This window comes from Poecilia mexicana, unplaced genomic scaffold, assembly GCF_051168715.1.
Source record: "Poecilia mexicana isolate PSO_F unplaced genomic scaffold, ASM5116871v1 scaffold_4, whole genome shotgun sequence".
In the NCBI taxonomy this organism is placed as follows: Eukaryota; Metazoa; Chordata; class Actinopteri; order Cyprinodontiformes; family Poeciliidae; genus Poecilia; species Poecilia mexicana.
Window position 1 is genome coordinate 3818040 of NW_028263373.1, and position 13306 is coordinate 3831345.

The 13306-nt window shown below is 40.5% G+C and overlaps 1 protein-coding gene across 1 annotated transcript in view; it reads right to left on the reverse strand.

Moving 5' to 3' along the window:
• Nucleotides 1–13306, reverse strand: part of lepr (leptin receptor) — a 36752-nt gene that overhangs the window by 16737 nt on the left and 6709 nt on the right. The window contains exons 4-9 of the mRNA XM_088004826.1: nucleotides 11411–11537; nucleotides 10849–11027; nucleotides 6299–6459; nucleotides 6090–6225; nucleotides 4162–4322; nucleotides 3925–4024 (exon numbers count right to left, since the gene is read on the reverse strand). Coding sequence (XP_087860952.1) covers nucleotides 3925–4024; nucleotides 4162–4322; nucleotides 6090–6225; nucleotides 6299–6459; nucleotides 10849–11027; nucleotides 11411–11537 — 864 coding nt within the window. The remainder of the gene's footprint in view (nucleotides 1–3924; nucleotides 4025–4161; nucleotides 4323–6089; nucleotides 6226–6298; nucleotides 6460–10848; nucleotides 11028–11410; nucleotides 11538–13306) is intronic.

Genomic DNA, 13306 nt, shown 5'->3' on the forward strand with positions numbered 1-13306 from the left:
GTCCAGACAGAGCATTAAACATGAGTCAGAGCAGTAAGATGTCGTCTTTTGATTCCAAGGAAGATGAAACACAGCAGATGTTAGCGAGAGAGACACAGAAACTCCGTAACATCTTAGAAGATGTCGGCAGGATGGCCACCGAGACACACGCACTAACTAAAGTAAATGAGGAGTTAAAATTTGAAGTCATGCATTTACAACAAGCAGCACTTCAAAAAGAAAAGCTTGTTAAGGATAAAGACCAAGAATTAAAAAAATTGATTGACAGAAACAGAACTTTAGAAGAAAATAACGCCACACTGCAGCAGATAAACACATCCATGGACAAAAAAAACACCGACTATGACAAAGAAATTACCACACTGAAGCAGAAATTCAGGGTTCTGGAGGAAGAGAACATCAACCTGAAGCTGGAAATCAACAATCTGGAAGAGACAAACAACGCCCTGAAGGAGGAAAACGCCGCCCTGGAGGGGAAAAACACCAACTTGGAGGAGAAAAACACCACCTTGGAGGAGAAATACAGCGTCCTGCAGCAGAAAAACTCTGTCTTTGAGCAGTTAAACTCCTTCTTAGAGAAGGAAAATGCAAACATGGAGCATGACAAGGAAGAGCTGAACAAAAGGCTGAGGGACATAGTGGAACAACAAAACCAGCAGCCATCTGAAGAGGAAACCCACAACGACAGCCAGTGGGTTTCAGACCACCCACAAAAGAAGCCACATCCATTCAGACGTGTGATAGGAGGCGTCTGCAACACACTTCTGAAAATGTACCAAACAGGAACTCTAAGGTATTGGGTTGAAAGATGGTACTTCTAAATAAAGTGAACCTGTAGGGCTTCATAGCGAGTCCTGTTGGTCTACGGTCTGACGTCTAGGGCTCATCCTGAGTCCTGTTGGTCTACGGGCTGACCTCTAGGGCTTCATAGCGAGTCCTGTTGGTCTACGGTCTGACGTCTAGGGCTCATCGTGAGTCCTGTTGGTCTACGGGCTGACCTCTAGGGCTTCATAGTGAGTCCTGTTGGTCTACGGTCTGACCTCTAGGGCTCATCGTGAGTCCTGTTGGTCTACGGTCTGACCTCTAGGGCTTCATAGTGAGTCCTGTTGGTCTACAGTCTGACCTCTAGGGCTCATCGTGAGTCCTGTTGGTCTACGGTCTGACCTCTAGGGCTCATCGTGAGTCCTGTTGGTCTACAGTCTGACCTCTAGGGCTCATCGTGAGTCCTGTTGGTCTACGGGCTGACCTCTAGGGCTTCATGGCGAGTCCTGTTGGTCTAACGGCTGACCTCTAGGGCTCATAGCAACTCCTGTTGGTCTATGGGCTGACCTCTAGGGCTTCATAGTGAGTCCTGTTGGTCTACGGTCTGACCTCTAGGGCTCATCGTGAGTCCTGTTGGTCTACGGGCTGACCTCTAGGGCTTCATAGCGAGTCCTGTTGGTCTACCGGCTGACCTCTAGGGCTCATAGCAACTCCTGTTGGTCTACGGGCTGACCTCTAGGGCTCATAGCGAGTCCTGTTGGTCTACGGGCTGACCTCTAGGGCTTCATAGCGAGGCTTGTTGGTCTACGGGCTGACCTCTAGGGCTTCATAGCGAGTCTTGTTGGTCTCCGGGCTTTCCTCTAGGGTTCATAGCGAGTCTTGTTGGTCTCCGGGCTGACCTCTAGTGTTCCTAGCGAGTCCTGTTGGTCTACGGGCTGACCTCTAGTCTTCTTAGCGAGTCCTGTTGGTCTACGGGCTGACCTCTAGGGCTCATAGCGAGTCCTGTTGGTCTACGGGCTGACCTCAAGGGTTGATAGCGAGTCCAGTTTGTCTACTGGCTGACCTCTAGGGCTCATAGCGAGTCCAATTGGTCTACGGGCTGACCTCTAGGGCTTCATAGCGAGTCCTGTTGGTCTACGGGCTGACCTCTAGGGCTTCATAGCGAGTCCTGTTGGTCTACGGGCTGACCTCTAGGGCTTCATAGCGAGTCCTGTTTGTCTCCGGGCTGACCTGTAGGGTTTATAGCGAGTCCTATTGGTCTGCGGGCTGACCTCTAGGGCTTCATAGCGAGTCCTGTTGGTCTACGGGCTGACCTCTAGGGCTTCATAGCGAGTCCTGTTTGTCTCCGGGCTGACCTGTAGGGTTTATAGCGAGTCCTATTGGTCTGCGGGCTGACCTCTAGGGCTTCATAGCGAGTCCTGTTGGTCTACGGGCTGACCTCTAGGGCTTCATAGCGAGTCCTGTTTGTCTCCGGGCTGACCTCTAGGGCTCATATCGAGTCCTATTGGTCTGCGGGCTGACCTCTAGGGCTTCATAGCGAGTCCTGTGGGACTCGCTATTAAGCGAGTCCCACAGTCCCACAGTCATTTCGAGTCGGTTTTATTTTTTTAATTTTCTTTTTAACAATGTCCCAATTATGCTAACGTAAATAATAGACCATGTGTTCTTAAAATCAAAGACACTGATGCACTCGTTGCAAATAAAGCCCAGTAGTTTTGAATTTGGATGTGCTAAAATAAATATCTGTCAGTCCAAGTGTGGTTAAATTTACAGCTAATTTCACATCTCAGTATTGGTAAAAACATGTTGCGTGAATCAAATTAGCCAGAATCACTAACCAAGACACAAAATAATGTGGTGCATTACCATCCGGAAACTCTCAGAACTACCCCACAGCGTTACCTTTAGGGCTGAAACGATTCCTCGAATGATTCGAGTACCTCGATTACTAAAATTCCTCGAGGAAAATTTACCTGCCTCGAAGCTTCGTTAATTTATGTTTTATTAGTTAGCGCACCGTGTTCCGGCCGGGACTTCATTTGTGTTGCGCGGAGCTCTCACTTCCGCCTCTGAGTTGTTGACAAAAGCCAAGTCTCAGCGGCATAAAGTCCAATCTTCAAGATTGGCCCGTGGGGATTTTATTGATTGATGATAATGCCCGACTTTTTATCGTTTTTGGGGAACCAATAAGCATCCTTAAAATGACTGGGGGAATGCCTGGAGTACGGCAGCATTTCTCCTCCGGGGCTGCTGGTTGAAAGCGAACGGCGGGAAGAGCGCTGAGGTGAGCGGATAGCCTGAACAGGGCGGGCGGCTGAGTAGCTGATGCTTACCGTGTAAATGTAGCTTTACCGACGAACCGCACAATAAATTTCATATCCCGGTCTGAAGAAACGGGTGGCGGAGCGCATCGTACATGGCTGGTAGATGAGTTTCTGAGTGTGACCAGTGAAGGTGTCGTAAATATCCCGTATTGCTTCCCCCCGTGTTCGTCCCCCGGTCTAACGGTTCGTCAGTCCGCTGGTCTATTTCTTCCCCTCCACCCCATCTTACGTTCGTTCATTCGCCCTCTCCTCCCACTCCAGGCGGCATTTCCCGTATTTTCAAACCCAAAGCGTGACAGGTTAGGTGGCAAGGTGAGTTTAATTAATCTATTAAACTCACTGAAGATGAATACATAAACTAAAAGCTGGATTGTAGACATTTTTTACAAGCATATTTGTGAGCCTGCCTCTTTGTTATTAAATTCAATATAATTTCAGATTTTTCTATAACTTTTCTTCTGGTTAACTTAGAAAGTGAGCTATTATTGTTACAGGCTAGTTTTCTAAACTACAAAAAAGCAACTGTTAGGGATGCTCAAATATGAAAAATTGGACTGATATTGATATCTGATAGTAACACCGGTATTATGCCAGATTTACCAATATTTCATTTTATAATTTTTTTTATCCGATTACTCGATTAATCGTAAGAATAATCGATAGATTACTCGATTACTAAAATATTCGTTTACAACAGCCCTAACTGGAGCAGAGACACATCTAAAGATGGCAGGACATTAACCCTAACTTTTTGAAGACTGGAACAAGACACCCATGATTTAGGGTCAATAAGTAAATATCATTCAGTTCAGCTTGTTATTGCGGTAACAAAACTCACCTTCCACGTAGATCTTGCTATAAGGAATATTCCACTCCTGTGTGCAGGTCAGCAGGTCAGACAACCCAGTCTCTGAAGCTGTGAATGTGATCTGGCTGACCTATGTTAGATTTAAAATATGTAAAACAATAAATGTCCAGAGAGATACATGTCATGTCTAGACTGTGTTGTTTAAATAGCAAAATACAAATAAATAAATCCAACCCTTAAAGAATTTGATAGAGTGCTTTTTCTTACCCGCTGGTTGACAGGATGATACAAACTGGGATCAAGCGGCACCCTTCGGTTGAGGGACCACATGGCCGTATTTGCGTTGGCGCTCTGGCCGTTTAGCACACAATAAACCGTTACATTATCGCCGGCTCGCGCCACTACCATTTGAGGGATGTAGCTCACTTCTGCACACAGGGAAACATGTGAAATATTTTTTAAGCTTTTTACACATGAAATTTTGCCCTGAAAATGTGAACTAATACAAGATGCAATAAGGATTAATTGGTGAATTCAAGAACTACATAGGTTAGAGAACTTTTTTAAAGGTTTTATTGGTTCTAGTGACCTTTATTTGATAGTGAATTGACAGGAAAGTGGCTAATGAGAGAAGGGGGAGGACATGGGGCAACGGACACCAGGCCGGGAATCAAACCTGCAACAACCACGTCAAGAACTAAGGCCTCGTGGGTTGTGCTTAACCCCTGTGCCACCACATCACCCCAGAGAACTTTTGACAAATGTCAGGACACTTTATAAGAAAGGCAAAGGGTCTAATTAACTCCAAATGCATGAGATTCAGTTACATCCAGTTGATAACATAAGAGCTTAATTCGCTCATATCTCCTGTCAGTGGTTCTAGTGGGAACAAACTGAGCTTCTGCAGTCGTTGTAAGGATGAACAGAGTTTGGGGAGGACTTGCTGTAATACGATCCCAGACCAGTTTTTTAAAACACTTCATCGCCTCTGATTTGTAGTCGTTGAATCCAGAAATGCTTAGTTTCTTAGGTAAGGGATCAGAGTGGGATTTCAGGCATTACTCATGCCTGAAACACAGACCACTGACATGGCCTTCAAGGTAGACCTCATCTCATGCTCTCCTACAACGAGGGTCCAGTTGCTGTGGGTTGTTCGATGTTGTGTAGCCTTTGTTAGCTTTTCCTCAGAAAAAGTTAAAGAAGATGTTCAGCGTAGGCAGGCTGCAGCTGCTAGGTTGGCCTGGTAATTGGTGATGTACTGGATTCCCTGTCACACCTGCCTGTGGTTGTTGTTCTATAGGCAACTGATACCGATCTGTCATCACATTGTCAGACTTCTGTTTTGTACTGAATGAGACTTATGATTTGCATGAAACACCTGTTGTTTGTGTTGATGTTCTTTAAGTCTTGTCAAACATTTGTTGAGCCGAGTGGCAGTAAACATGAAATAATGATGCAAAGCATAACTCTGTTGCACAGCAACTCAACATGGGGTGCATAGAGTTCTGTGTCTACATGAAACAAGTTCATTTACTGCACTGAAGTACAAGGCAGTAGTTTTCCTCTAGTTAAAACGTATACAGTACTGGTGTGTTTTATGTTTATGGCTCTTGAGCCACTGAGTTCAACAGTTGCATTCACCATTTTACCTACCTGTCTCCACTTGCAGTAATTCAATTGATTGCACAACATAAACCAGGTATGTGCACTGCAACATTGATGCAACATAAATACAAATGCCAAGATAGATCTATTATACATGGTGTAGAGTGCATGATACTGTGAAATGCTTCTGAATGATTTAAATCTTTCTTAAAATGCTCCAGGTGATAATCAATAGTTCAGAAATTACATAATAAATGATGGCATATGGTCAGTTGATGCATTTTGACTCCTTCTCAACATCCCCAGAAACTGCTGGACCCCATCTTTTTTTTTTTTAGTTTTAAAAAGCAAGTTCAAGTCACACCAAAAGCCCTTAGTCTCTTGCCTGTACCTAAAGGTTATTTCTTTAAATGACAAAAACAGAATTGGAAACAAAGTGCAGGCATTTCAGACCCCAACAGTCAGAATTACTAGTTTTGGTTCCAACATAACTCAAAAAGTTCAAGGAGTATGAATGCTTAAAGAAAAAAAAAATATAAAAAATATTTTAAAATGAAATTAATCTACAGAAAAAAACTAGCAGTCCTCACTGTTCAGGGTGATATAGTAGGGGTCGCTCCAGTCGCTCCACAGCTGAGTTTGGGTGGTGCAGCGAACCTGGATGGCGTATTTCAGTAAGGGTTTCAAATCCAGTGACACATTGGGCTTTTCAAGTGCAGACACCACCTGGAAAAAAGTAGAGAGGATGATCACGGATATACATCCATGTAAAACTAGATTTCACCAAATGACTACCCACCTGCCAGTTTTTATGGGTGTTCTTGTTGGTATTTTCGTGGGAATATCGGATTTCATAGGCCAGCAAATCATCACTAAAGTCTAATGGCTCTTTCCAGCTGACAATGAGATCTCCCTCCACAGTCTGAACGTGTGACAGGTTGAATGGAGGACTTGGTTTCACTGTAAAATAAATACATAAATAAACAAATAACATATAAAGAACATAATGTTGAAAACTCTACGAAAGAGTGTCTGTACACAGATGTCATAATTGTTGCCAACTTACATTTATAATTATATTTGACAATATAGAAAAAAGAACAAGAGCATTAAATTTTCTTTTAAGATTTGAAAAGCAGAATAAAGTATAAAAACACTGAATAATCTCTACTAATTACAGGTGTTTATGGTTATTCATGCACAGTGAAAAATATCTTATTTGTAGTAAAAGCGGTCCTTGTAAAATAAAGATGAAAGCATCTGTAAAGAATGTAGTTTTATCTAAAATTTAAGTAATGTAGGTTACAGTTAATTATGTTTAGTTAAAAGATGGTTCTGAAAATGTAAATATAAAGAAAAAGTCAGAAGCCTAGAAAACAATAATGCTGAAGCAATACACAAATATGTTTTATGCAAGGCTTGATGAACTTTGCATAAATTCAAATTGTTAAATGTTGATGTATAGTTATGTAGGGCTAGATAAAGTCAAACAAGTGGCGTTTTGAAATCCAACCAAAAATGCTGCTGTGCTAACAGTAAAGACTTGCTATTATCTTCTAGCATTTAAGAATCAGTGCACGCACGCTAAACACAGTGCTTTGAATAAACAAAATAACGAGGCCGAATAATTCAGCATCACATTATTCAAAGGTTAGGTTGGAATTTGGAGAACAACAAGTGCCTCGTATTTCCACACTCACAGTTCTGCGTACGCTGACATAAATAAATAAAAATCTCATAGTCACACAGAGCAGACGTGCACAACATCAAAAATATTCAAACATTCAACAGAAAAAACATTGCTGAATACTGCATTAACATTATCAGTTACATTTAAATCAACATATTCCTGACACCTTGCTATTAAACATAGCCTCACCCCAATATAAAGTTTTTTTTGCCTTAACACATATAATCCTATTCAAAGCCTAAACTACTTTTCACAGTATATATTTGCTGCTCATATTTATTTAATTTGTTTTTCCACATATTTTTTATACATTTTTAGTTGATTATAAAGGATAGTTGTCACATTCATAGTAAAAAATGTTTCACATCAAAAAAACCTAGCAATAAATTGTTGCTAAGTGTTTACACATTTGAGACTCACTGTATATCGACATGGACCTTGAGCTTAACACATAACTAGTGTGTCTTCTCCAGACAACTCAAGCATTAGTGATGGGAAAGCCCTTTTCCACCCAACATGTTCATTTTTATATGGAATCTTAGTAGATGTGATATTATTGCCTTCTCAAATGCAGGATCATTCAGCTCCACGAGACTTATTAAACATGTCTTTGTCCCTCATATTCTAATAATCTTAATGTCTCAGAATCTGCATGCTGTGTGCTATGCAGCAGTTGTTTGTCTCATTTATTCTGCTGTAGTAATAGCTAATTCAACAGGCTTTTCATAAGGCATAGGGAAAAAAACAATAATCACTCACACATAGGCCTAAGCTAAGCATTTGTTTCCATGACAACATTTCACATATATTTAAAAGGCATGATGGGGGTTTTCAGCAGAGGGCATGTTGATAAAAACAAAAGTGGTAAAATGGTGGGAGTGAGAAATGTGTTTTGTTTACTGATGGTCATATTCTGCACTTTAATCAAGTGATATTTATTAGAAAGCTGAAGAAAAGAATTGTCACAGACAATAATAAGAAGTAGTCAAAGATCACAGCGGCAGTAAAATACACACACAGGTCTGCAAAACATTAGCAAAACATGCAATATGCAATACTGAAAGCAAAGTATCCCAACTTGTTCAAAAACATACAGACATGCCATTCTTCTTTTTATAGGTAAAGATATCCAGATTGAGATAGACAACAGCACCTGGATGGATAGACATCCAGATTTTTTTTAATTCTCAATCTAGTTTACTGCAGCTGCAAATACTTAAATTATAGAGTAGAAAGATGAAGGTTGTATTGTGATACTCAGTCCAGACTGAATTAGTGTTTGGCGCATCAACTACCTATAAGGTAGTTGACTGTTGAACTAAGACTTGCTGCTTTCGTCAGTGGTATGTCAGGTTTAACAAAATGCACAACTTTGGTTTATTTATCAAAAAAAGTATATATATATATATATATATATTAGGGCTGAAACGATTCCTCGAATGATTCGAGTACCTCGATTACTAAAATTCCTCGAGGAAAATTTACCTGCCTCGAAGCTTCGTTAATTTATGTTTTATTAGTTAGCGCACCGTGTTCCGGCCGGGACTTCATTTGCGTTGCGCGGAGCTCTCACTTCCGCCTCTGAGTTGTTGACAAAAGCTAAGTCTCAGCGGCATAAAGTCCAATCTGCAAGATTGGCCCGTGGGGATTTTATTGATTGATGATAATGCCCGACTTTTTATCGTTTTTGGGGAACCGATAAGCATCCTTAAAATGACTGGGGGAATCCCTGGAGTACGGCAGCATTTCTCCTCCGGGGCTGCTGGTTGAAAGCGAACGGCGGGAAGAGCGCTGAGGTGAGCGGATAGACTGAACAGGGCGGGCGGCTGAGTAGCTGATGCTTACCGTGTAAATGTAGCTTTACCGACGAACCGCACAATAAATTTCATATCCCGGTCTGAAGAAACGGGTGGCGGAGCGCATCGTACATGGCTGGTAGATGAGTTTCTGAGTGTGACCAGTGAAGGTGTCGTAAATATCCCGTATTGCTTCCCCCCGTGTTCGTCCCCCGGTCTAACGGTTCGTCAGTCCGCTGGTCTATTTCCTCCCCTCCACCCCATGTTCGTTCATTCGCCCTCTCCTCCCACTCCAGGCGGCATTTCCCGTATTTTCAAACCCAAAGCGTGACAGGTTAGGTGGCAAGGTGAGTTTAATTAATCTATTAAACTCACTGAAGATGAATACATAAACTAAAAGCTGGATTGTAGACATTTTTTATAAGCATATTTGTGAGCCTGCCTCTTTGTTATTAAATTCAATATAATTTCAGATTTTTCTATAACTTTTCTTTTGGTTAACTTAGAAAGTGAGCTATTATTGTTACAGGTTAGTTTTCTAAACTACAAGAAAGAAACTGTTAGGGATGCTCAAATGTGAACAATTGGACTGATATTGATATCTGATAGTAACACCGGTATTATGCCAGATTTACCAATATTTCATTTTATAATTTTTTTTTATCCGATTACTCGATTAATCGTAAGAATAATCGATAGATTACTCGATTACTAAAATATTCGTTTACAACAGCCCTAATATATATATATATATATATATATATATATAAGTAATTGATATATAAGATTGAAGCTGACTGCTTGAACAAACAGTGCATGTTAAGTCTTTGTTTATCACTGTGTAGTTCTCACCGCTTCATTGTGGCCATGCACTTGGAAATGCCCAAGGCTTTCACCAGGCAGCTCTAAGCTGTATTCCATTCACGCCTGCAACTTTATCTGTCCAGATTCAGCGTGTATAGGGTGAATGCTCCACAAGAACAAACATCAGCAGTCCAAACACAGAAGGTTACATAAACTCGAAGCTCTTGACCTTTGAAAAAGGATCATTGCTGGGAACATCCCGCTTTGATCCTTTACAGTAATGAACATAAAGAAACATGGTTGTACATTCAAAGTAGCTGGAATGAGCTTTAGTGTTTTTAAGTATGTTTCTGCTTCAAGGCACGATTTCTCAACTCATCCATTATACAAAGAGAGTCTATTCAGTACATCAAACCCTTCAGATAAAATAAGTCCCGTGAAAACCTTACTAATTACCAATTGGTGAAGTGATTCAAATTTTGCAATTGTCAGGTTAGACAAACACACAAGCACTGTGCAGCTCCCCTTGATTAAAACTATTATGTATGATGTATGGCTAAATGGTAAAGAGATAAAATACAGAATCCACATACTTAGATTACCAGGCTTCTTGTCATCTTCTGAAGTCCCTGAAACTTTACTGTGAATAACACTGATTATCCCTTCTTCAAGTGGAAGAACTTAAGTCTGATTGATTGTTTTTGTTCTCAAAGTTGATGTGTTAGAAGCAAGAAAAAATAGCTGCGGCTCATTTCAGTCCTCAGGATCGAAGGTGTGACCTGATCAAAAAGACAAGCTGCTGTAGCCCAAAATGCCAAAGAAGTGGAGTCCATCCGTTGATGAGTTGGTGCTATTCTGGCAGCAAAACAGTGGACTATCGAAATATTAAGCTAGGGGTCATAATGTTTACCTCATTGGTGAGGTTTAGTGTATCAATTTGTTTACCGATTCAAATAAATTAAACTTATCCCATTCACTGGATCTAAAGTAATATTAGTTATATAACATTTATCTGTCAAACAAATGATACAACACACTTTTTGTATCATTCTTTCTTACCAGATCTGGGAGAAATTCTCAGCAAAACCGGTGGAGCCAAAACATTGGAGACATTGACCGTTAGCCGAACGGCAGAGATTCTTGTTGAATTGAGATGAATTGAGCACATGAGTGAATCCTCTGCATCACACACAACCTGATGTTCAGACGCATGGTAATCTGTGTCGTTTTCCGGAGAGCTGGAGAGAGGAGCAAATTTTATTATAAGGACTTTGATCGAAGACGTTGAACGTGTTACAAACTAAATGTTCTCGTAAGCCTGCAAACATGTGAAAAAAAGTTACTTTTGACAGGAACATTTCAAATCATGTGACAACAAAAATAGTTTTCTTGCTGTGAATAATTTGAAATGTTCTAAAAATGAAAAATAAATAAATAAATAAATGCACTCTTAGCAGCTGTGCATCATATTCCACGCTGTATCAGGTTGGTTAACTGTTATACCTCACATTTTCCCCACCACTGACCAAAGTAAACAGCTGTGAGAGGTCAGGAAACACTCAACCACAAACAAGTACACATTCAGGCACTTTCAAAAACCAGAACACAAGTTTATACTTACATCTGCTGGAGGCTGACTGCCACACGAATGGGCTTCATCATACCAGATGACAGGCCACTGGACTTAAGATCACAAGTTAAATTTGACCAGGATTCATCAAATCCGCACAGAACGTCCAAACAGGTGCCTGACAAGAAACCACATTTGCATATTACCCCTTTGGGACCTGCAGCTGAAGGTCTCAGATCTTGAAATCAGAAGAAATGAGAAGCTACTCAATGTACCAGCTGAGGTTAAATAACTTGTTGGCAGCTGAATGATAATTGCAGATTCAGCAAAGATCCAAGTGGAGGCTCAGTCGGGTGGTGACTCAATACTATGATGCTTTGACTGATTTTAAGCCAAAAATATTTGCACAGTTACAATAACAAGCTGTGCATGGTAATCCTATCCTGATAAAAATTGGTGTATTTGTCCAATTTGCAATACATCTGAAATTTAGATATAAATATGGGTCTTTTCTCACACTAAACGTAAGTACAAGTCTTTCATCTAGTGCAGTTGGGACACTAACATTGTAACCAAGATAAAGTCAACTCCTTTGAATGAAGTGCTTAAAAGCAAAGAGATGTCAAGACATGCTGGAACACAGAAATGTTTTTCTTTTCAGCTTTTAACCTCTGTCATTAAACATGCAGGATTTGGGAACATTGGAAAGGATCTACATTCTCCAGGAAACAGATGGGAATGTTCAACTTTTAACCAGCTGTAACATTGATCACGTCTGAGATTTTATAGCTGCCTAGATTTAAATTACGTAAACATGGGATCTTGACTCCTAGTAAATCCTCTCCTGTGATCCCTGTTCCTGGTGTGTCAGATCAGCTGTTAAGCCCAAACTGTTTACGGGTCTGAGGAAGCAGTTAGATACACAATGGGAGGCTTTAATTGTTCGCCATTAAACTCCGAGCTCTTGTGCATCACAGCTTTTTACAGATCGATTTAAAGAAAACCCACAAGCTTCTCCACCACCACATGTGCAAAATGAGCTGAGTATTTCATAATGACTCAACTGAATGGATTCCTGTCTCACTCACTGAACCTTCCTATCTCTTCTATACTGCAAGCAATCAAACAGTGCTTGCAGTGTAAATTTATTTATTTTATTTTACTTATTTTTTATTTATTTATTTTTACTACAGACCTAAAGAAAGAAAAAGTAATCCTCCAGAGAGGTCATGTCAGGTTGATGTTTGGAACATTTCAATCAAAGACAAAAAAAAGACTCATTTGACTTGGTAGTTAAGTCCATTCAACATATAATCATCCAAAACCTGCCTGTGCCTGCCAGCACACATGTTGATCACACCAGACTTTGATGTTGCAGTCAAAAACAGAACAACAAGATAGTTTCTCTTCATAAGATAAGTTCTTTTCAAATTGTGAACTCACTTTCAGCATTTTCTGCACTTTCTTACAGCCTTGGTACAAACTTTGCAATAAATGCGTTTTTAGATACACAATGGGAGGCTTTAATTGTTTAATTGGTAAAATGTTCCACTGAGAATATTTTTGCTGACAAGTTGTTTGGGAGGCATGCCTTTTTTTGTCGTACTATCACAAATAGAAAGATGTGGAATGTATTAAATGCTACTGGGGCTTTAACTGAAACATATTCTTTGGTAAGATCAGATTAAAATTGAGCTTTTTAGTAATTTTATGAGAGTTTGACTTGAATAAAGAATGAATGTGTAGAAAAGGAGAGGTTAACATTACTTGTGGTTATTTGTGTTTCTGTTCACGGAGGAGTGTACCTACAACTGTGCTCTGGCCAGATGAGATTAAAATAACACCTGAGGTAGGTTTGGTGTTGAACAGTCAATAAAAAAAATACTTCCAGCCTACTGTTATGCACAGTTGAGACCCTGATGCCGTGAGTGCATGGCATCATAACCT